This window comes from Chlorocebus sabaeus, chromosome 24 (genome assembly GCF_047675955.1).
Source record: "Chlorocebus sabaeus isolate Y175 chromosome 24, mChlSab1.0.hap1, whole genome shotgun sequence".
Taxonomy (NCBI): domain Eukaryota; kingdom Metazoa; phylum Chordata; class Mammalia; order Primates; family Cercopithecidae; genus Chlorocebus; species Chlorocebus sabaeus.
In genome coordinates this window covers 76220477-76245585 of record NC_132927.1, presented here as the reverse complement: position 1 = coordinate 76245585, position 25109 = coordinate 76220477, and the positions used below count along the sequence as shown (strand labels likewise).

The window sequence follows — 25109 nt, the reverse complement described above, 5'->3', positions numbered from 1 at the left end:
TGAAAAAGTTAAACATTCTAAGATAAAGGTCTTCCTTATCACAAGAAAGACTCCAATCTAGTGACCGTTTGTAAAGAAAATGAAACATGGGAGCAAGAAGACTGAAACCATCATAAACAATACAGTTTTGGCTGGGCGCGTGCCTCACGCCTGTAATCCCGGCACTTCGGGAGGCCGAGGAGGGTGGATCACGAGGTCAAGGGCTCAAGACCATCCGGGCCAACATGGTGAAACTCCGTCTCTACTAAAAATACAAAACTTAGCTGGGCATGGTGGCACACACCTGTAGTCCCAGCTACTAAGGAGGCTGAGGCATGAGAATCGCATGAACCCAAGAGGCAGAGGTTGCAGTGACCCAAGATTGTGCCGCTGCACTCCAGCCTGGAGACAGAGTAAGACTCCATCTCAAACAAAAGAAAAAGAAAAAGAATATAGTTTTATGAAAGCAAAACATGTAATTACTTTAAAATAAAGTATCTCGGAAAAGGTTAATATTTAGGACTTCGCAAACACTATTATTGTGTGTTCAATAGTAAGATTTGTATAATTTATACAGAATGGCTTTCTATCTACTGCAATTATTATTATTGAGAAATATATGTGTTGAGATGGAACTGTTTTTCTGAAGTAAAGGGAGCCTTTTTCTCATTTGCGCCTAAGTGCCATATGTGCTAACGACAGCTTTGCACATGGCGTGTGAGAAACTGTGAGCTTTATGGCTAATAATCTGTCACGGCTGCAAGTTAAAGCACTGCCTGTGTGAATGATTTGCTTCTTCTACAAAGCAGCACAGGGTGGAAGCCATCCCTATGACGTCAGCACTCTCACTCACGTGCACCCTAACAAGCCTTCCTGAGTGGAAGAGAAGGGGGCTCCGGAACAGCGGGCAGGCTGGGATCACACGCAGCCTACAGACCAGCTCCCGCCTGACGCCTTATTTAAGAACTGTAAGCATCATGAGGATTTACAATACTTTATCTCCCCCAACTATGTTAGACACAAGTGCAACACGGATTGTGACAAAATCTAACACTTTCACCTCACAAATGAGGAAAATAAAAAGGGAGGGATTGTAGAAAATCTCACCAATTACCTTCCTCTGCTCCACACAAGCCTGTCTTTATAACAACCATCACAGCGATGACGACCATTTACTGAGTGCCAAGCTCTATGCTGGGTATTTTCCTAGAAGTTAGCTCATTTATAAGATTCAAGGGAATTAGGTATAAAATCTCTAATTTGCAGAGGAAAAAATTGAGCTTGGAGACATTAAGGCAGAACTGGATACACACCCAGACCTTTCTTTTACTGCGGAGCCTCTGCCCTTTCCACCATGTCTTGCTGCCTACACAAATCCAACAAGGGCAATCTTTTAAATCACAGGACAGCCTGCAGGAACAATGGACACGTCAAGTGAACGATGGGGAAGAGGCATGCCATCTTGAGTCCACTGAATGCAGTCATGTTTAAAAACAGAAATTACGTGGGGGCCCACCTCCCTACTCCTTTCCTTCCTCGTGTCCCATCCTTGAGAGTGGCGTTTCTCAGCAAGACTCCAGCTCTGCTTTGGTGCTAGGGTCAAAGCAGCCTAAGCATGGGGCTGCACACGTGGGAATACAGAGAAAGAAAGGCGGGAAGGGGTCACACAGCCACTGAATTACCAGCTTGACCTTCACTTCTACCGCATCTTAGCTGCTTCTTTCTGAGTTACCACAGCACTTACTCCCATGCGTCCCTGTCAGGAACAGCAATTGCCTAAGAGGAGACAGTGACTGTCTCTGAAACCCCTTCGGTGCACCATGCACGAAGCTCAGCCAGTTCTGTGCTCTGCTCGCTTCAACCACGCCTGGGTTCTAACGAGACAAAGAATTTCTTTTAAAATGGACATGTTTAGTTGCCTGAATTAGTTTGGGAACATGATTAGTAAATTTTCCCAGTCCCTCATTTCCAAATCAAAATTTCCTACTGTGGCGTTTTTCAAAAATCTCTTTGTAAATATCTTCTGTGGAAATATTTACCCAGCACATCTACCAAAGCCATAGGATTTTAAAGATAAAACGGATCTAGAGTTTACACAATGCAGATTCTTTTTGGAAATTCTTAATAAAAATCAGATGTGCAGAGGAGGAGCCAAGTCTCTAAGAACTGCCAAGATCTAGACATTTCAGGTCAACTTCCAAGCTTACCCTGAATTCAAAGCAGCTTTGGGCTGTGCTGCGCCTCCCACTAACTCACACTCTGTTGCCATTGTAACCACTTGGCCTCATTTCCAAGGTATTATCACCCCATTAGCATAATCTTCTGATAAGAAGTACTAATAGTCTAAATGAGAAGAAGACAGAACCCATGTTAATGGTTTTTTTAATTGTTAATTGACCGTGGACCTGACCCGCTATAGATATGAGAAGTGTCTCTATGTTTTCTACAACAGACATCTTTTAGGAATAAAACTGAAAAAGAGTTTAAGCTTCCTTTATAGGACTGAATCACCATGGATTTACAAACTTGGAATTTTTACAGCCTGTGGGTTGGAGTCGATTGCTTTATGACTAAGCCTTCTCCTGACATGAACATTTGGGGAAAAAACACATGCTTAGCCTCTGAAGCTGAAATTCCTTCCTAAGCTTTACCACACAGAGAGAATAAAATTAAAGTACAGTGTTTAAAAAGTGAGAACAAAGTACAATGTTAGGTAAAAACACATAGAGAAACTGGATTTTCTTTACGGAGTACATTATATAGATATAAATGTATTGTGTAGACACAAAACAAGCTGCTAAAATGCCAAAAAGCAGCATTCAGGAATAAAATGTTAGCATGAGTTTCACCGATACTTACCATAATCCATTACAAACTAACCTCATAGAAAAATTCAAAATTTGGAGTCCATGTATTTCACAAAACCATTAAGAAAAATGGTTCACATTTCTGGTGTTAGCATCAATATAAAACATAGCCTCTGATAAATCATAAAATTACAACTTTTCAGCCACTCTGTCTCAGAAAATGCTGCTGACAAACTTAAAGCAGTCCATTAAAATGAACTTTAAAAGGTCAGGAGAGTGTACTGGAAATAGAAGGTGCTCACATAGAAATTCAGAATGGCTTCCCCAGTTCCAGGCACGTGGTACTAAGAAATTCTCAGGAACTACTTATGTCTACATGAGAGTGCTGGGAATCTGAGTGACAGTTTTTCTACCTGCGCAGTAGTTTGTGTGAACTATGCCTGGCAGCTGCCCTCAAATGGCTGTTTGATTAGTGCCTACAAATATCTGAGGAGAAGGCCTTCTTCTCCAAGAGTGCTCCTAGCTTGATGGAATATGAGGGGATCTTCTGACTCCTCTCTGGGGACAAGCGGTGCTAAAATATCTGAACGGCAGGAACCAAGAGATAAGACGTCCTTACCTTTCACTGTTCTTTTTGCCACTAGAAGAGCTGCTGGTAGAGCCTGTGCGATTCCGGTTTCCTTTGGAATCCCCATTGCTTTCTCTTCGACCCCCAGGAGATACTCGTTCAGAAGAGCTGGTCCTCTTGATGTTACTAAGGGTGGAATGTAAGTGACAGTGAACTCCTCAATATCGTGATTTTATTTTATTGTGATGCATACAAATACATACATAGAACATCATCCTTCCACATGGATATTCAAAAGATAGGCCTAGCTACGGAGATCAAAAAGCTTTTCAGAGTGTCACATGGAATAACACCTCTGCTCTCTGCCTCTGTAACTGAGGCCACTAGTACAGTTCACAGTCATGGAAGAAACTGAGACATTAAGACTTCAACAGTACCGTGTGAGAGCACTCCAGGGCCTTCCAGGGAGGCAATCCTGCCCCTGAGCAGGCTTCACTCTCCTGGGATGTCCAATCTTTTGGTTTCTGTGGGCCACATTGGAAGAAGAAGAATGAATTGTCTTCGGCCACACATAAAATATACTAATGCTAACGATAGCTGATGAATTAAACACAAAAAAAAAATTGCAAAAAAATAGAGTATTAAAAAAGTTTACAAATTTGTGTTGGGCCACATTCAAAGCCGTCCTGAGCCACACACGGCCCATGGGCCCGCAGGCTGGACAAGCTTGGTCTAGATGGTGCTGTGCAACCCAGGGGGATGGTGCCCCTAGGAGACATCTGGCCATGTCTGGAGACATCCTTCTGCTGCCACAGCTGGGGAGGGACTGCTACTGGCATGTAGTGGGTGGAGGCCAGGGGTGCTGCTAAAAATCCTACGCAGCCCAGGATGGCCCCTCCACAAAGTATCACCTGGCCCAGACGTCAACAGTGCTGATGCCGAAGAAATCTGGCCTAAAGGCACGCGTGGGACAAATGCTAACAGGATGCCACAGGTAACGACAGAAATGTTCCACCCTATGCAAGATGCCTTCGTTTGGAGGTGGTGTCCATGTAAGTGGCCAACTTCGTTCGTAGGACAAGAGTGACTAGAGTGCTCGGAGGCCTGGGAAGGCAGCCTGGGGAAGGCTTCCCGAAGACTGCGAATTTCCAGGAAAGATCAAATGGCTTGAATGTGTTGTTACGACACAGACGGAAAGAGCCTGCTCTAGGAGAGCGGATCTCCAATACACAGGGGATTCGCAGGCATGAGGGGTAAACCAGAGCCCAGGCACGGAGTGGAGGCTGATTGTCCCCCTCTCAGAGCACACTATGGACTGTTTGTGTCCCCCAAATTCATGTGTAGAAACCCTAACCCTCAATGTGATGGAGTTAGGGGGTGGGGCCTTCGGGAGGTGATGAAGTCAGCAGGGTGGAGCCCTCATCAGTGGAATTAGTGTCCTTATGGAAGAGGCCCAGAGAGCTCTCTTACCCTTTCCGCCATGTGAGAAGATGGCCGCCTGCAACCTGGAAGACAGCCCTCCTCAGAACCAGACCATGCTGGTCCCCTTAGTCTCGGACTCCCAGCCTCCAGGATGGTGAGACATATATTTCTGCTGTTTATACGCTTCCCAGTCTATGGACTTTGTTACAGCAACCCAAGCTCACTAAGACAGAGCACATAACTGTAGTATAGGTATCTCTGTATATATTTTATAATCTTCATCATTAGTCCACACATTTCTTGAGATCTTATCTCATTTATCATTTTCGCATGCTTTGCAGAGCCTCATACAAGTTTGGTACACATTTATTAAATAAAAGGATGAAATGAATGGAAGTATCACACACCGACCCCGTCACCAGAAGAGACACAAACTGCTTTAAGGCAGCACCTGCTGTAGCAAAAAAGAAGGAGGGGAGGGGTGGGCAAGGGGCCAGGGCTCTGGGAACAGGCACAGACTAGGGTGGTTCTGGTCTTGACACTTGGAACTGGAGGTGTGGGTGGGTGAGAATACAAGCCTGCAACACCCGAGACAGCTCAGGACAGGCCTTGTCCATCTGGCGGGTGCTGAGCCACGGATGCAGAGGAAATCACTGAGGGAGGAGGTCACCAAGGACGGAAGAGCCCCAGGAAAACTAATGTTTAAAGACGTGGGCTGAGAAGCTACCGCAGGAGTCAGAGGTAGCAGCGACACCAGGAGAGAAGGAGTGGTGTGCAGAGGCTAGTGCAGGACTTGGTACGTGTGCTGGTGCTGCACAGAGGAGGGGGTGAGCCCCGGGAAGTGGGGAGTCTCAGGCATCTCCAGTGGGCACAGCTTCAGTGAAGGGTGCATGGGAACCAGATCTCAACAAGGAGCACGAAGGAACTGAGGAACTTAACACAGCCAACACCTCTGCTCCTGCACTGAAGCTCAATGTCCTCCCTCCTCATAAGGAAATGACAAGCCTCCCATCTAGGCAGTTCCTGCCTGGTGCTGGCCGCTCTCCTTCTTGGTAGCCAGTGATTCTCTCCTCTCTTCCTACCTTCCCCTCTCTGTCTCCTCTGTCTACACCCTCCTTAGCCCAACTTGCAGTCTTCCTTCCTTTGCAACTTCCAGTGGCTCAGTTAGTAATCTCTGAGCAGGTTTTTCAAAACCCTCACGGTATGTTGGCTTTGAAAAATCACCTCGCTCTCAGGGTGATTATCTGAATACACTTTCCACATAGTCTTTTTGGTAACTGGGGAACCCTTGAGTGGACAGTGCCAGAATCTTACGACTGCAATCAGCGGGGTGTGCCTTAAGGTCAAAATGTGCGTTTTGAGAATGCTCAATTTGGGGACAAGGACATTACAGATTTTAAGCGAGCATTACATTTCTGAAATTTGGGATTAAAGTCTAAAAATTACAGGAGCCTTTGTGCTTCAAGTTCAAGATGTTCCCATGACGACAAACACCAAGCAAATTTGACTTAGCAGGATTATTCTCCGCCCAGCCTTTAGTACAAGGCTCTGAAGCACACTTTGCCCTGACCAGCTGCCGGGGCCCTGGGAGATTTTGCAGCCGCAAGAAGAGCCCAGAGCTCGGCCTCTGGGGCGTCCTTGTGGGAGTTCATGGCAAGTTCACAGCAAGTTCGAGAACTGTATAAAACACCCTTAAAGAGCTGAAAAACCACAACTGTTCATCAACTACAGCAAACAATACCTGATTTTCTAACAATTAACCCCCAACCTGGTGGCTGGAAGGGTTCATGGGGGTGCCAGTGATGAAAACTGCAGCAGCAGCCACAGTTAACATTTAAGCAGTTCTCTGGACTTTTACATATACTGTATTATTTAATTAAAACCTCACAAATCCCAGCAGCAATATCATTATCCTCATTTTACAGATGAAGAACCAAATTCAGGAGTGTGAAGCAACTTGTCTGGGGTTACAGCAAGTGGTGGGGCTGGTGACTTCAACCCTGTGTTCTCTCTATTAGGCCCCTAATCAACACCACCTGCAATTTATGAATGTCAAAGTATACTAGTTTTGGAGGACCAGATGAGCATCTAAAAAAACAATAAATGTCAATGATTAATATAGTTACATGATTGACGACTTGATGAATGGTAGGCACTGGACAAGACCTTGGAGCTACTATGTTAAAACAGAGATGGAAACAGTGGAAGGAACAGCTATAGTGACAAAGTAAATCTAAGTTCCCCTCACCTTGGTGTCGATCTATTCAGTTTGCAAGCATTGAGAAGACTCACAGATCTGTTTAATCTACGTATAAGAGGCACAGAAACAAAGCAGAATAAACGTGAGTGCAATTAATAAAAGTGTGGAAAAATACTTCGATAAGCTTCAGTAAATTGCAGGACGCACACATCAAAATTGAAAAACATTTTGGTTCGCATATATAGATGTGGATATAATCCATCACAACTCTTCCAAGATATTTGTCATTCCCATATTTGCATTAAAATGTTAAACTTTTAAAAAAAACTTACTGTTGTCCCAGACGTAGAATAAAAAACAAGACATTTCCTTTTGAGAACCAACGGCTCTTGTGAATTAAAGAGGATTTACTAGGACTCAAAGTGAAGGACAGAAAATAAAGCTTGAAGACAAGACATTTGCGGTAACAAGGGCAGCCAGAGAGAGCAATACTGTACACTCACTGCAGGAAGCCTCCTCAAATAACCAGCAGGGAATATCAAAGAAGCTATGTTCCCTCTGGACGGCGAGTGAAAAATAATGCTCTTTATTTTGAAAGTGGTAGAAGTACTGGCTTGTGAGAGACTGCGCAATAATGCAGTACATTTTCTAGTGCTTAAGGCAAGTATTGCTGGTGTAGAAATGCATTAGACATCACCATTACTTTGTTTTCCCTTCTGCTCTCTGCCCGCACACCCAGACCTGCAACCTTCTAAGTTATGAAAATAAATGGTTCTTTACATTACATTACGTATGCATTCAACAATTTGTGCCAATTAACACTTTAGACATAATAAAATTTCTGCAAAGAGACTGGTGACCATAAGAAAAACAGATGTCTTTCTTCTTACGGTTAATAGGAATTCTAAGCATAAGAACCTACAATTAGGTTTTCCTTCATCATGTGATTGGGAATCAAAAATTGGTTTTCCAAAATTTTGCAAAAGTATCCCAAACTTTTACAACCAAAACAGAAATCTGACAGGCAGCTCTTAAGTGTGACCAGAGATTTTCTGATGATTTCATTTGTCCCGACAGCTGGGGCGACTAACACTGGATAAAAGCAGTGAACTGCTCAACAAACACTTACTAGGCATCGACCATCCACTGTGTGCTATGCTGAGTGCTGGAGGGTCCACAGGGGACTAGGACCCACCTGGCTTTTGTCCCTCAAATTACGAGATAATTCTGACAGACTGAGATGACGCACTTCAATAATTAAATTAACAAATGCTCATACTTTTCACTGTCTAAAAACTGATCTTTGGCAAAATCCAAGTTATTTTTCAGGAAGGCTAGTGGTCTTGGAGAATCTTAGAGAATTCTATATATACAAGTCTTTTTTTCTACAATACAAAGTCAACTACTCAAGCTAGTGAGGAGAACCATATTACTTCTGATAATGGGACAGGCCCCACGGGTCTTCCTTTGTTCAACAGGATACTACTTCCACCTCTATCTAGCTACCGAGAACAGACTCAAACATGGATTTATCACCTACGTTTCAATTCATCTGAATAATAGAGAAATACATTAGAAATAATTCTTAAAAATCAACTGAAGCCAGATTTTGGCTTTCTGTTCTTCAAATCATGCTATGTCCCCAGCACTGACTTCAGTGCAATTACAAATGCTGTGCTTCTAACAAGTGGAACTATTTTTCCAAAGGACTATTGGCTGTTTGTTTGGAAGCAAGAGATATTTACCATTCTATCTCACATTTGTCACAGAGCATTTTTTAAATAACGCTTTTTGTACCAGTTTTGTTCTTTTGATCTCTGTTCACATAGCTTGGCCTATTGTCATGCTCTACTTATGAGCCCAGAGAACAGTGATTGTCTCTTTCTTGAGCCAGTAGAAATGTTACTCCATTGTCAGCCTCCGCATCCCCACTGAGCAAGGTATGACCTACAATGTCTTCTCTGGATTTTCTGCCTTTTTTCCTTTGCCTAATGGAAACAAAGCTTTTCCCAAGGATTCCAAATCAAGCCCTCAATCGAAGTCTTAATTGGCAACACAAAGCACAACCGCTGGGCACTGGACTATTTCCAAAGGGGATTTTGTTCCTAAGCACCAGGCTGAAAAACCCCCAGAGAAAAGAAAACAAACACATACCCATCCACACACCACAGATGCCCCGACTCATTTAATTTGGAACTCTGATTACAGAAAAATTCCTACCTGATTGTAAACAGATTTGAAATGACTTGGAAGTTATTTTAATCCTAATATTCAGAATGCCCAGCCTGCTTCTGTTTTCAAAATTCTCTCCTAATGAGAGATCTACAGGAACTTTACCGCGGAGTAGCAATTAGATGCTACTGTTCTTATTTCCAGCTTCCAAATGGAAGGGAACTCCCGTCCACTGAAGCCCATAAAAGCCAGAAACGAACCAAAATACATGAATCACTACGCTTTCACTCAAAACCCAGAGTCTTGGGCACTCAGTCTAGAAAACTATGTATTTCTAGTTGGCAGCTATATGCTGACCACAGCTTATTAGAGTAATCAAATGGATATTCTGTAAATTATAAGGAAAAGTCTACAGAGGCCTTAGAATGTTTCTGGGAGGGTTACCATTTAAATGCGAGTACACAAATGTACACACTTACAAATAACATGATGGCTACTATCATAATTTTTCACGTGTCCATTCGTTCCTTTCTGTCTTGCTCCCTTCCTCCCTCCCTTCTTTACTAAGATAAAATTGCTGAGAGTAATCGCCACCTATGAGCCCTTTCACATCTGGCTGAAATGTAGGGGTGTAAGACCCAGGCTTCTGTTCATAGCCCAGACTTGTTTCTTTACTTGCTGTTTGGCCCCGGTGCCCCCTTATCAACATCAGACTTGCAATCTGAGAAATCTCTGCTGAGAGTCACCCTCACTCCTGATGGCTGCTCCTGCTCCCACAAATAGTACATGGACAGGATGGGGCATAAAAGAAGGATGATTTGCAAGCAGTCATTATAGCAAGCATTTTCCTTCGGCAGATGTCAGGGGTGACCTGGAAATCTGTGCAGGAAGCAGCCGAGCACAATGGAAGGCACACAGGCTTTGGAGCCAGACAGCCCAGGCCACGTTCCCCACGCTCCAGCCACACGACCCTGCCACTGCTTCATCAGGGTTTGTGTGCTACTCTCAACCCTTCATTGTCATTTCAACAGGGTTCACAGCATCTTCTCTCGGAGTAGATCCCATCTCAAGAAACAACTATTTTGGCAGTAATTCCTCACCCATTAAAGTTTTATCAGGAGATTGTAGCAACTCAGTCCTATCCTCAGGCTGCACTTTGAATTCTAGTTCTCTTGCTATTTCCAGCATATTTGCAGTGGCTTTCTCCAGTGAAGTCTTGAACTGCCTCAGAGTCATCCATGAGGGCTGAAATCATTTTCTTCCCATTCATCTCGTGTTCATGTTGAGATTTTGGCCTCCTCCCATGAATCATAAATGTTCTTTTTTTTTTTTTTTCTTTTGAGACAGGGTCTCACTCCGTTGCCCAGGTTGGAGTGCAGTAGCGCAAACATGGCTCACTGCAGTCTCAAACTCCCGGACTCAAGCAATCCTCCTGCCTCAAATTCCCAAAGTGCTGGGATTACAGGTGTGAGTCACTGTGCCTGGTCCCACAAATGTTCTTAAAGGCATTTAGAATGTTGAATCCTTTCTAGAAGGTTTTCAATTGACATTGCCCAGATCTATTAGAGCAATCACTATCAATGGCAGCAATAGCCTTGCCAGGTGTGGGGAATCATGTCTGTAATCCCAGTACTTTGGGAGGCCGAGGAGGGCGGATCATGAGGTCAAGAGATCGAGATCATCCTGGCCAACATGGCAAAACCCTGTCTCTACTAAAAATACAAAAAAATTAACTGGATATGGTGGTGTGCACCTGTAATCCCAGCTACTTGGGAGGCTGAGGTAGGAGAATCACTTGAATCCAGAGGCAGAGGTTGCAGTGAGCCGGGATCACACCACTGCACTCCAGCCTGGGAGACAGAGCAAGACTCTGTCTCAAAAAAAAAAAAAAAGTATTTCCTAAATAATAAAACTTGACAGTTGAAATTACTCCTTGATCCAAGGGCTGCAGAATGAATGTTGTGTGAGTTGGCATAAAAACATTAATTTCCTTGTACCGCTCCATCGGAGCTCCTGGGTGACTAGGTACACTGTAAATGAATGGTAATATTTGGAAAGGAAGCTTTTTCTTCTGAGCAGTAGGCCTCAACAATGGGCTCAAAATATTCAGTATATCATATTGCTGTAACAGATGTGCTGTCATCTAGGTTTTCTTCCATTTACAGAGCACAGGCAGAAGAGATTTAGCATCACTCTTAAGGGCCCTAGGATTTTTGGAAAGATAAATGAGCACTGACTCCAATTTAAAGTCACCAGCCACATCGGGCTCTAACAAGAGTCTGTCTCTCCTCTGAAGCTTTGAAGCCAGGTATTGACTTCTCATATAAAAGTCCTAGATGGCATCTTCCTCCAATATAAGGCTGTTTTGTCTACATTGAAAATGTGTTGTTGTTGTTGTTGCTTTTTTTCTTATTTTTTTTTTGAGACAGAGTTTCGCTCTTTTTGCCCAGACTGGAGTGCAGTGGTGCGATCTCGGCTCACTGCAACCTCTGCCTCCTGGGTTCAAGCAATTCTCCTGCCTCAGCCTCCCAAGGAGCTGGGATTACAGGCGCCCGCCACCACGCCAGCTAATTTTTTGTATTTTTAGTAGAGACGGGTTTCACCATGTTGGCCAGTATGGTCTCGATCTCTTGACCTCGTGATCTGCCTGCCTCAGCCTCCAAAAGTGCTGGGATTACAGGCGTGAGCCACCGCGCCCGGTCTAAAATGTGTTGTGTAGTGTAGCTGCTTTCATCAGTTATCTTAACCAGCTAGGTCTTCTGCATAACCTGTAGCAGCTTCTATAATAGCACTTGCTGCTTTGCCTTGCACTTTTATGTTATGGAGAGGGCATCTTTCCTTCATCTCATGAGCCAACCTCTGCTGGCTTCAGTCTTTTCTTCTATAGCTTCCTCACCTCTCTCAGATTTCATAAAATTGAAGAGAGTTCGGGCCTTGCTCTGTATTAGGCTTTGGCTTAAGGGAATGTTGTGCCTGGTATGATCTTTGATTCTGACCACTCAAACTTTCTCCCTATCAGGAATAAGGATGTCACCTTTTTTTTTTTTTTCGCGTGTTCACTGGAGTAACACTTCGAATTTCCTTCAAGAACTTTTTCTTGGCATCTACAACTTGGCTAACTGTTTGGCACAACAGGCCTGCATGAGTCCATTTAGTGCAGCTATAAAGGAATGCCTGAGGCTGGGTAATTTATAAAGAAAAGAGGTTTAATGGCCTCACAGTTCCGCAGGCTGTCCAGGAAGCATGGCACCGGCATCTGCTCAGCTTCTGGTGCAGTCTCAGGGAGTTTTAAATCATGACAGAAGACAAGACGGGGCAGGCATGTCATTTGGCAAGAGAAGGAGCAAGTGGGGAGGAGGTGCCACGCTCTTTTAAACAACCAGACCTTGAGTGAACTCACAGCAAGAACTCACTCATTGTGAGGACAGCACCAAGACGTTCATGAGGGATCTACGCTGATGACCCAAACACCTCCTCCCAGGCCCATCTCCAACACTGGGGATCACATTTCAACTTGAAATGTGGAGGAGACAAACATCTAAACCACATGATGGTCTATCCTGGCTTTTCACATGCCTTCCTCATTAAGCTGAATCATGTCTAGCTTTTGATTTAAAGTGAGAAATGTATGACTCTTCCTTCACTTGAACACTTACAGGCCATTATAGGGTTACTAAATGGCCTTATTTCAATACTGCTGTGTCTCAGGGAAAAGGGAGGCCGATGGAGAGGGAGAGATAGGGAAACAATGGGCAGAGCGGTCAGGACACAAACTGCATTTATGGATTAAGTTTGCCACCTTCTCTGGGTGCTGTTTTGGGTGCCCCAAAACAATTACAGTATTAACACCAAAGATCATTGATCACCATTCCAGACATAATGATAACAAAAAAGTTTGTAATGTTGCGAGAATAACCAAAATGTGACATGAAGTGGGTACATGTTGGAAAGACGATGCTGATAGATTTACTCAACACAGGCTTGCCACCGCCTCCAATTTGTAAAAAAATGTGGTAAAGCACAATAAAGACAGACACAATAAAATGAGGAATGCCTGTATTTGCTACAATAAAAAGTGAATCTTTAAACAACTCACTCTTGAACAATCAATGGTCAAAGAGGAAATCACAAAGAAATTTTAAAAATATCTGGAGACATATGAAAGTACAACATACCAAAACTTACAGGAGGCAGTTAAAGGGGTACTAAGAGGGAAGTCTATAGTGATCAAAGTTTTCATAAAAAGAAGATAGATCTCACATCAGCCTCCTAACTTTATACTTCAAGGAACTAGAAAAAAAAGATAAAACCAAAAGTTGGCAGAAGGAAGGAAATAATAAAGATTAGAGCAGAGACAAATGAAGGGAGAATAGAAAAACAATAGGAAAATAATCAACAAAACCAAGAATTGGTTTTTTTAAAAAGATCAACCAAATTGAAAAACCCTTAGCTAGACTAACAAAGAAAGAGAGAAAATTTAAATAACTAAAATCAGAAATGAAAGGACATTACAACTGATATAACAAAAACGAGAAGGACTATAAGAGACCACTGTGAACAAGCATATGCCAGCAAATTGGGTGACCTAGAGCAAATGAATAAGTCCTAGAAACAAAGAGCCCACCAGGACTGAATCATAAAGAAGTAAAAAATATGAACAGACTTAGAGTTAGTAGGAGACTGAAGCAGTAATCAAATATCTCCCAACAAAGAAAAGCCCAGGACCTGATGACTTCAGCGGAGAATTCTATCAAACATTTAAAAAAGGATAAATTCCAACCCTCCTTAAACTCTTCCAAAGAATCGAGGAGGAGGGAACACTTCCAAATCATTGCATGAGGCCAGCATTATTCTAATACCAAAACCAGACAAAGATACAAGAAAACTACAGACCAATATCCCTGATGAATGTTGATGAAAAAATCCTCAACAAAATACTAGTAAACTGAATTCAACAGCACATTAAATGGATTATACACCATGACCAATTGGGATTTATATTTGGAATGCAAGAATGATTCAACACATGAAAATCAATCAATGTGATACAATAGTCACAGAATAAAGGACAAAAACCACATGATCATTTCAATTGATGCAGAAAAAGCATTTGACAAAATTCAACACCTTTTCATGATAAAAACAAAACAAACTAGGAATAGAAGGAAACTACCTCAATGTAATAAATGCTAGATTTGAGTGGCCATAGCTCAAATAAATATTCAATGACTGAATCTTTTCCTCTAAAAGACTGAAAGACTGAAATCTTTTCCTCTAAAATCAGGAAGAAGGCAAGACACCCACTCTTGCCACTATTATTCAACATAGTACTCGAAGTCCTAGCCAGAGCAATTAGACAAGAGAAAGAAATGAAAGGCATCCAAATAGGAAAGGATCCAAAGTAAAACTATCTGTCTACGGATAACAGAATCTTATACTTAGAAAACCCTAAAGATTTCAGAAAAAAACTGTGAGGACTAATACATAATTTCAACAAAGTTTCAGGATACAAAACCAACACACAAAAATCAGATGCATTTCTATACAATAACAATGACCAAGCTGAAAAAGAAGTTAAGAAATTAATTCTATTTACTGCAGCATCAAAAAGGATAAAATACTTAGGAATAACTTTAACCAAGGAGATAGAAGACTTATACACTGAGAACCACAAAACCTTGCTAAAAGAAAATACAAAAAAAGAGAAAGACATCCTATGTTTATGGATTGGAAGACTTAATATTGCTTAATGTCCATACTACTCAAAGTGATATGCAGATTTAATGCAGTCTCTATCAAAATCCCAATGGCATTTTTTGCAGAAATAGAAAAAAAACTATCCTAAAATTCATATGGAATATCAAGGGATCCTAAATAGCCAAAACAATCATGAAAAAGAACAACAGAGTTGGGAGCCTCCCATTTCCTGATTTTGAAACATACTAAAAAGCAAGAGTAATCAAGATGGTAGGGTATTGGCCATAAGGACAGATGTGCAGATAAATGGTACAGAATAGCCTGTGATGGATGAATGGATAAACAAAATATGATAAAGATGGGGATAACAGACACTGGGGACTCCAAAAGGAGGGTGGGAGAGAGGTGGGTAACAGCTGAAAAACTTCCTATTTGGTATTATCTTCACTATCTGGGTAACGGGATCAACAGAAGCCCAAACCTCAGCATCACAAGTATACCCTTGTAACAAACCTCCACACACACCCCCTGAATCTAAAATTAAAATAAAAAGCAAAATATGATATATACACACAATGCAATATTATCCAGCCTTAAAAAGAAAATCAGTCACATGCTACAATATGGATGCACGTCGAGGACATTATGCTAAGCAAAGTAAGCCAGTCACAAAAGGACAAGCACTACTTAGATGATCCCACTTCTGTGAAATACCTAATGCAGTCAGAATCATAGCAACAAAAAGTAGAGATGTGGTTGTCAAGGGCAGTGGGGAGAACAGAGGGGGGACTCACTATTTAATGGGTCTGGAATTTCTATTTTGCCTGATGAAAAAGTTCCAGAGCTCTGTTGCACAACAACAGATGTGTGAATATACTTAACACTACTGAACTCTTTTTTTTTTAGATGGAGTTTCGCTCTTGTCACCCAGGCTGGAGTGCAATGGTGTGATCTCGACTCACTGGAACCTTGGCCTTCCAGGTTCAAGTGATTCTCCTGCCTCAGCCTCCCAAGTAGCTGGGATTACAGGCATGTGCCACCGTGCCCAGCTAATTTTTGTATTTTTAGTAGAGATGGGGTTTCGCCATGTTGGTCAGGGTGGTCTTGAACTCCTGACCTCTGACAATCCACCTGACTCGGCCTCCCAAAGTGTTGGAATTACAGGCATGAGCCACTGAGCCTGGCTAGCACTACTGAACTCCACACTTAAAAATGGTTAAGGTAGGCTGGTCTCACACTCCTGAGCTCAAGTGATCTGCCCACCTTGGCCTCCCAAAGTACTGGGATTATAAGTGTAAGCCATTGCACCTGGCCCTAAAATATAAAAATCTTTAAATGGCAATTACAAAATAATACCAAAGTTAAGAGCAAACTGTGCTCTTTGTGACAGATAACATCAATATTTAGACTCCACTGTTGGGTACATTTTGAAAGCATGAGCTTATCCAAATTGCATAGGGAAAATCTAAGGTTGCCATGGCAATCTGAATTTTGTCATGTTCCCAGTATGGACTTGGGAACATTTATTTATTTTTACCCAGGTTATACTAACATTTGTTTTTTCAAAAGAGAACTTTAAGTAAAAATACAAAACACCACACTGTGGTTTTAGCCAGTGAGGTTTCAAAGGCAACACAAGTAAATCTAAAACGAGAATAATAATAAACTTAACTAGTTCCTGTTATGGCAACATATAAAATGTTGGACTTTTATAAGCTTTAACTCAGAGAAGAAATTGTACAGTATCATTTTAAAAAGTAATACTCATTTTGGGATCTAAGAGAGAACTGCTTTTAGAGTTCCCTTAAGGCCCTGCTTCTGGCTCACCTTTTGGTTGTTGGCACAGCGGTTTCTTTCCTGGCCCCGGAGGGGGACGGTAGAGAGCCACTAGATTTCTTTGGTAACACAGTGCCATTGTTGACAGTGGTTCTTAAAGGCAGGGTCTGCATCAGTGGTCTTGCTGTAAGACAAGCAGAAAATAACATCAGAAACTTCCCTTTTGTAAAGGTAACATTTTACAGCAGGGGTCCTCAACCCCCTGTTAGGAAGATGACGCCACACAGCAGGAGGAGGTGAGCAGTGAGCGAGTGAGCAACTCTTCATCTGCATTTGCAGTTGCTACCCATCACTCATGTTACCACCTGAGCTCTGCCTCCTGTCAGATCAGATTAGATTCTCTTAGGAGTGCAAACTCTTGTGAACCGTGCAAGCAAGGGATCTAGGCTGAGCACTCCTTATGAGAATCTAATGCCTGATGATCTGTCGCTGTCTCCCATCAACCCTAGATGGGACTATCTGGTTGCGAGAAAACAAGCTCAGGACTGCCACTGATTCTACGTTATGGTGAGTTGTATCATTATTTCATTATATATTAAAATGTAATAATAATAGAAAGAAGGCACACAATGAATGTAACATGCTTGAATCGTCCCAAAACCATCCCCAACACCCACCCCCACTTCTATGGAAAAATCATCTTCCACAATTTTCTTGGTGCCAAAAAGGCTGGGGACCACTGTTTTACAGAACGTAAGCTAGGTAGAAAGGAAAAGGACATGAATTTTGAAACACTAGCAACACTGACAAAGATATGAAGGCAATTCCTTGGAGAAAGGATCATGTTTTCTTTTCTTTTTTTTTTGAGACAGAGTTTCACTCTTGTTGCTCAGGCTGGAGTGCAGTGGCACAATCTCAGCCACCTCAGTCTCTTGGGTTCAAGCAATTCTCCTACCTCAGCCTCCAGAGTAGCTGGGATTACAGATGCTGGCTACCATGCCCAGCTAATTTTTGTATTTTTAGTAGAGATGGGGTTTCACCATGTTGGCCAGGCTGGTCTTGAACTCCTGACCTCAGGTGATCCGCCTGCCTCAGCCTCCCAAAGTGCTGGGATTACAGGTGTGAGCCACCGTGCCCAGCCAAGATCTTCATCTTTTCAACAAAGGGAACCTAGACACTAACCTCACACCCTACACAAAAATTAACTCAAAATGGCCCATAAACCTAAATTTAAAATGCAAAACTATAAAACTTCTAGAAGAAAGTGATTTGGTGATGAGTTTTTAGATCTAATGCCAAAAGCACAATCCATGAAAGAAAAAAATTGATAGCTTGGACTTCATTCACATTTTTAAAAATTTGCAAGAGAACTTAAGAGGATTAAAACACAAGGCATAGATTAGGAGAAAATATTTGCACATCACATATCTGATAAAAGACTTGTATAAAGAATATAAAAAGAACTCCTCAAATTCAATGGTAAGAAAACAAACACCCCAATTAAAAAAATGGGCAAAAGATCTGAAAAGACACTTCACCAAAGAAGACATATACAGATGGCACATAAGCATATGAAAAGACACTCGACATCATTTGTCATTAGGGAAATGCAAATTAAAACAATAATGAGATACTTCTATACACCTATCAGAATGGCTGAAATCCAAAAAGACAGACAAAATACCAATTGATGGCCAGGATGCCGATCAACAGGAACTCTCATTCCTTGCTGGTGGGAATGAAAAATAGTACAGCCACTGTGGAAGACAGTCTGGCAGTTTCTTATAAAGCTAAATATAGTTTCACCATATGATCTGGTAATTGTACTGACACTAGGTATTTACCCAATTGATCTGAAAACTTATGTCTACACACACCCACATGTAAATATTTAGAGCTGCTTTATTTACAATCGTCAAAAACTGGAAGCGACCAAGATGTCCTCTGATAGGTGAACAGATAAACAAACTGGCCCATCCATACAATGGAATATGAGTTGGTGATAAAAGGAACGAAGCAAACCACATCTGAAATCCACACTGTTAAAGGAAAGCAGCACGTCTGAGAGGCTCCATGTTGTATGACTGCATTTATATGACATTTGAGTAAAGGCAAACTAAAGACAGAAAATGGATTTGTGGCTGTCAGAGGTTGCAGAGCAGGGGCTGAATACGTGGTGTAAAGGAGGTCTTCTAGGGTGATAAAACTATCCTGTAACATACCATCGTGAGGGATATGTGACATGATGATGCCTTGTCAAAGCCCAGAGACCCTTATAGCACCAAGAGTGAACCTTGAAGTATGCAAGTAAAACCAACTAGGAGACGGGGAAACCCCACGATGGGATGATGATTGTATGACAAACATACGACAACCTCACTGAAGGCGGTGGGGGGAAGGAAGGTGCTGACCTAAGTCATTCTGGAAATGAGTAGAGACTATAAAACTAAAGATAACAGGAACTGCATGTCAGCACTGCATTTTAGTTAGTAAGCTTGCTTCCCACAAAGGTGGAGGCTAACAATTCTGAAACCACTACACAGGAACACCAGGATGGAACAATTACATAAAAGGATGGAGGACGGCAGGGGCAGGTCTCACTGTTGGAGAGGGAGGTGATGGATAAGCAAGGGGAGATGGTGGGAATGAACCATGTGCCACTAGAGTAGAAACATCAGGGCAGACTCAGGTTTCCCTTAACACAGATGCAGATATGTAAGTATAAATACATACATAGACACACACACACAGGTTAGTATACACACATGTTTCTGAGCTCTGTCTGCTGAGAGGGCCTAAAGCAATGACACCCAATGCCCAAACCTTGGTTTCCAAGGCCATTCTACAGCAGAAGGAAGCAGGCCTCCAGGGGAAGCAGCTGCACGTAGGGCTGGGGCAGGGAACACATGAATCTGGAGTCTCCTGTGGTGCCACAAAGTAAAGAAGTGCTCAGACAACAACAATAAAACCAAAAGACACTACTTTGGTGGGGGCAAGTCAAACGGACACAGGACCTAACTGAAAGAGCTCCCAAAGGCCAAAGCTGGAACAATTTGAGCCACAAAACAAATAACATGGTATTCGGTTATAACCCAAAGTACACAACGAGTATCTGTAAGTTTATGCTGCAGTATATATAAATAAATGATTGGGTAAATATATAAATGAAGAGAACAGACAAATCCCCATGCAGCTATATTCTGAATAATTTATGTGGCTACCCCACCCTCAAGAAGGTAGAAAATAATCTGCCACTCCTTACATGCAGCTGGCGCATGCTGACTTCCTTCTAACAGCCAAGTGATGAAGTTGGGGGAGAAGTCACTTTCCAGTGGACAGACCTGACCAAGACTCCCTCGGCCAGGTGGCCAAGGTCAACAGCCACAGTGACGAGCCATGTTGACGGCATGCACCCTTGGATGGGATGTGCTGATAAGATGAGAACGGCACTTGACCTCTGTGCCTTCCTCCCGAAAGCCCATAACCTGAGTCTGTCCATGAGAAAAACATCACATGAAGCCAAGTTGAAGGACAGTCAATGAACTCTCTAATCTGTATTCTTCAAAACTGTCAAGATCATCAAAAACAAGGAAGACTGACAGCCTGGAGGAGGCTGAGGAGCCAGGGTAACTAAAGATCATGTGTTATCCTGCATGGGAATCTGGAACCAAAAGGGCTTAAGGGCCAAACTAAGGAAATCCCAATAGAGCATGGCCATTAATTAATAATAATGTATTAATATTGGTCCATTAGTTGTGACAAAGGTACCATACTAATGTAAGATGGTAATAACAGGCGAAACTGGGTACTGTGTCTATGGGAAACTTCTGCGCTTACAACTTTTCTAGAAATCTAAAACTATCCTGAAATAAAAAGTTCATTTAAAAATGCTAGCAGAGACCGGGCATAGTGGCTCACTCCTGTAATCCCAGCACTTTGGGAGGCTGAGGCAGGTGGATCACCTGAGGACAGGAGTTTGAGACCAGCCTGGCCAACATGGTGAAACCTCCTCTCTACTAAAAACAGAAAAATTAGCCGGCTGTGGTGGCAGGTGCCTGTAATCCCAGCTACTAAGAATGCTGAGGCAGGAGAATCGCTTGAACCCGGGAGGCGGAGGTTGCAGTGAGCCGAGATTGTGTCACTGCACTCCAGCCTGGGCAACACAGGGAGACTCCATCTCCAAACAAACAAATAGAAGAGCTAGCAGATTTTGTTCATTATAGAATTAAATCTGCCTCCATTTAGGCTCTTAAAATATTACCAACAACAAAACTGTATATTATGCCATATTTTTAACTTGCTGGAACTTTCCAGTCCCTAAAGCTGAGGGCCAATCTTCCTTCTCTTTCTAATGTAAAAGAAAGTGGGGCCTCCTCCATGCTCCCACACCGCCTTGCCTTAGCCACTGTCATCACACTTGGAATGCTAAATCCAACAGTCTGTCTACTCCATTGACTGTAGGATTCTTGAAGCTAGCACCTGCTCCCAGGCCTACACACAGAAAGGAGTCAACATACATTGGAAATTTAACTTGGTTCAATTTCAATAACAAAAACCTTTCTTCTAAGAGAAGACATTATGTAGCCATTTTGGAGTCACTACTAAGTTGTTCATTCTTTCTTGAGTTATAATTTCAAAATTCAATCTCCTAACAATCTACTGTTGTCCTTTTCTCAAAAGAATAGAAAATAGGATTTTAAAAGCCCATGAAAAGAAAATCAGATGCAATGCAGGAGGCATTCCCAGAGTGTATATTTTATATCTTAAAATATAATAGAGTAGCCTCAGAAGCAAATAGAATATTAAAGTTGTGATGAGAGATCATGAAAGAAAAATAGAGGGTGGGAAGAGGAGGAAGTGGAGAGGGATGGGAAGGAGGAGGGGGACGCACAGTGACTACTCTTGGAGTGACTGAGAAGTTGGATCGATTCCCAACTTCGGCAAGATCCAATTACTGCTCATCCCTGTCTTGGTAACATCCTTGGGTTTTTGTAACCACTGACTGATTAAGTAGCAATGTAACCCCCACCACCATCGTGCTTACTAAGTACCTATTTTGCACATGACATCATGCCAGGTTTCTTTCATGTTACCATGTCTAAAAATTATTAGCGACTCAAGGAAGAAAGCTCTCTGCCATAAGAAAACCTGGTGGAAGGAAAAATACCTCCTAGTGTTGAGTCTGAACAGGTGCCAGCCTGGATCTTGAAGACGGCAGGAAAAGAGGAGCAGCTGTAATGAATCATTTTCAGATAAGGGCTCTTTAAAAATGCAGAAGTGACATAGCACTAGGGAAGGTTCAAACACAATTTTCTGCTCCTCAAGTGCTAAGATAAATGGATCCCTAGCTTCCAGATGACACTAAGATATGAGATATTCTTTTGCTTCATGAAAGGGTTGTTTAAAAAAAAAATTTTAAATTGTTCCTAGAGGCAAAACACAGCAACAAACACAGCACCAAAAGGAGAATTTCTCAGATGAAAGGAGCCTGAGAAACACTGTGTTTGGAATGCATCCAGTGGAAGGACTGCAGGATGGCTGGAATCCTGTCTCTGGGGGTCAGAGGTGCCCAGGTGAAGGAGCGCAAGGGCCCTCAAGGCACACAGGACTGGACTCATCCTCAGCTGAGCTGGAAGACATAGCCCAAGCCTTGGATTCTTTCTAAAATAAGGTCAGAGTGCTCACTTTGCAGGACTGCTGTGAGGATTAGGAATGAGGAATGCGAAGTTTCTAGCACAGTGCCCGGCACATAGTAGACACCCTAGAAGTGGTAGCCATTATCCCCTGGCTACATTCCGACAATAAAATACTCTATTGTGGACACTGGGTGCAATTTTGTATCCTGAATATAATGTGAAGAGAATGAAATGCTATGGTCAAGTGGTACCAGAGGCAGAATCAGAGCCAGTGAGAACCCACGGGCTGCATATCTTGTACACAGATTTGGAGGAGAACCCCAGGCACATTCTCACATTCTCACCCAAAACCAGCCACTTACTTCCTGCGCTTACACCAAGGCACAGTGGGGAAGGTAGTGGAGCATGCGGGAAGGAACTCAGGTCTGGGAGGTAGGGGCTGGGGCATCAGTCCCTGCTGTGTCCCCACCTAGCCATGTGTCCATAGGTCAGGTCCTCTGGGTCCCGTTTTCCTTACCCATAAAGGAAAGGCTTTGGTCAAAAGTGTTCCTTAAGGTATCTTCCCACTCTGAAATCTGTTATCTTTCATTCATGTGAGAAGAGTGTTCTGTAAAGCAACATCTGAGTTTCCCAGTGAGTTGGGCTCTCTGAGGACAGACCCCACCAACTCACCGGAAGTGAATGGAGGGAGAAGGGCAACCAGGCTGAAGACTAGTTTCCAGTAATAGGTGCAGTATTTATGCTCAGCAGTTTCCTGTTATATTTCACACTATTTAAACTACCTTGAGTTAGATTCCCTGCAATATGACGCCATAGTTTGGTAACTGAAATCTAACCAAGGTTTTAAAAATCTCAGGTCTAAAAACATTCATAATTAAGCCTGAAATAAATTTTTTTCATCATTCTAAATGGTTGAATTGGAATACCGAGATTTCAAGAGTACTATCCGTGATAATATATTTTCAAAACTACAGTTGATATGAATAAATCTAGAAGTTCTAGTAAAGCTAGCCAAATCTACAAATGCATATTTTTATATTAAGTTGCAATCTAATGATCAAGAAACCCTTTTAACTTACATCACATCAACAACGCAATGTACAATATTTGATATATAAAACTCCCATTAGGGTTAAAAATATGATTACATATATGATTATATGAGGAAATCCAAAGTTTACTTTTAACATATCTAACCATTATGAGCCTAGAATTCCTAACTATCCATTTCAAAATTTGAAAAATGTCTGTATGTAGAACTGGAAAAGGCAATCTGCTTTTGCTAAGTTATAAGACAAAGTAGATGATTAGCTGAGTGCTGGAGGAGACTCCTATCATCACCATCACCAACATCCAGCAAAATCACAGGTGCACCTCTGACCCAGCACCCCTATCTCTAGGCACCTGTCCTGAATATACTGGCAGAAATACAAAATGCCCTACGCACACGGCCAATCACTGCAGCACAATTTGCAAAACCAAAGCCTGCCACAGGGACTGGTTGAATACACTATGGCATCTCCTTGCAAGGGAGCACCGTGCAGCTGTAAAAGGAACAAGGAGGCCGGGTGCGGGGACTCACGCCTATAATCCTAGCACTTTGGTAGGCCGAGGCGGGTGGATCACCTGAGGTCAGGAGTTCACGACCAGCCTGACCAACATGGAGAAACCCCATCTCTCCTAAAGATACAAAAATTAGCTGGGCGTGGAGGCGCATGCCTGTAATCCCAGCCACTCGGGAGGCTGAGGCAGGAGAATCGCTTGAACCCGGGAGGCAGAGGTTGTGGTGAGCCGAGATCGTGCCATTGCACGCCAGCCTGGTCAACAACAGCAAAAACTCTGTCTTAAAAAAAAAAAAAAAAAAAAAAGGGAATGAGGAGGAGCTCTAGAGTCAAATAATATTCCACTGGATGCAACATTTTATTTATCCATTTATCAGTCAATGAGCATTTCGGTTGTTAATACATGACTTTATGAAATCAGTTCATTAATGTCTTTTTCCCCATTTATATTTCTATGACATTGAATTTTTTTTTTTTTTTTTTTTTTTTTTTTTTGAGACGGAGTCTTGCTCTGTCGCCCAGGCTGGAGTGCAGTGGCCAGATCTCGGCTCACTGCAAGCTCCGCCTCCCGGGTTCACGCCATTCTCCTGCCTCAGCCTCCCGAGTAGCTGGGACTACAGGCACCCGCCACCTCACCCGGCTAGTTTTTTGTAATATTTAGTAGAGACGGGGTTTCACCGTGTTAGCCAGGATGGTCTCGATCTCCTGACCTCGTGATCCACCCGTCTCCGCCTCCCAAAGTGCTGGGATTACAGGCTTGAGCCACCGCGCCCGGCTGACATTGAATTTTTAATGTTACAGGATTCTTGCCCTCCTAGACCCATGCCTAAGAATTCAAATGAAAACACATGGTACGATGCACAGCCCCATTTACCTTGATTCATGTGCCTTTTGATAATTTCGAAACCTTTTCAAAGTGATGCAGTAAGAGACAGAGTTGTAGAGCTGCAGGTTTCTGGCCAGTAGATACAAAGTAGCACACCGTCTTGTTCTGAACCTTGTTCTTTTCATTGAGCAGTGTGGCCTACAAGGCATTCCTTTGCAGTGTCTAGAGCTCCTCCTCATTCCCTTTTTTTTTTTTTTTTTTTTTTTTTTAAGACAGAGTTTTTGCTGTTGTTGACCAGGCTGGCGTGCAATGAAAAGGAATGATGTATGCTCGAACATGGGTGAACCTTGAAAACAATTATGCTAAGTGGGAGAAGACAGTGGCAAAAGACCACATATTGTATGATCTCATTTCCAGAAAACGTCCAAGGTGTCAAATCTATGGAGACATGATGTAGACTAGTG

The 25109-nt window shown here is 42.6% G+C and overlaps 1 protein-coding gene across 5 annotated transcripts in view; it reads right to left on the bottom strand.

The window, feature by feature from the left end:
• The window catches only part of EML1 (EMAP like 1), a 208877-nt gene that overhangs the window by 61864 nt on the left and 121904 nt on the right, over nt 1-25109 (bottom strand). For 3 of the 5 annotated variants that reach the window (XM_037984480.2, XM_037984479.2, XM_037984482.2), the window contains exons 3-5: nt 16673-16805; nt 7025-7081; nt 3406-3540 (exon numbers count right to left, since the gene is read on the bottom strand). In XM_037984480.2, the coding sequence (XP_037840408.1) occupies nt 3406-3540; nt 7025-7081; nt 16673-16805 (325 nt within the window). The remainder of the gene's footprint in view (nt 1-3405; nt 3541-7024; nt 7082-16672; nt 16806-25109) is intronic. The other 2 variants (XM_037984484.2, XM_037984481.2) reach the window with 1 other exon arrangement.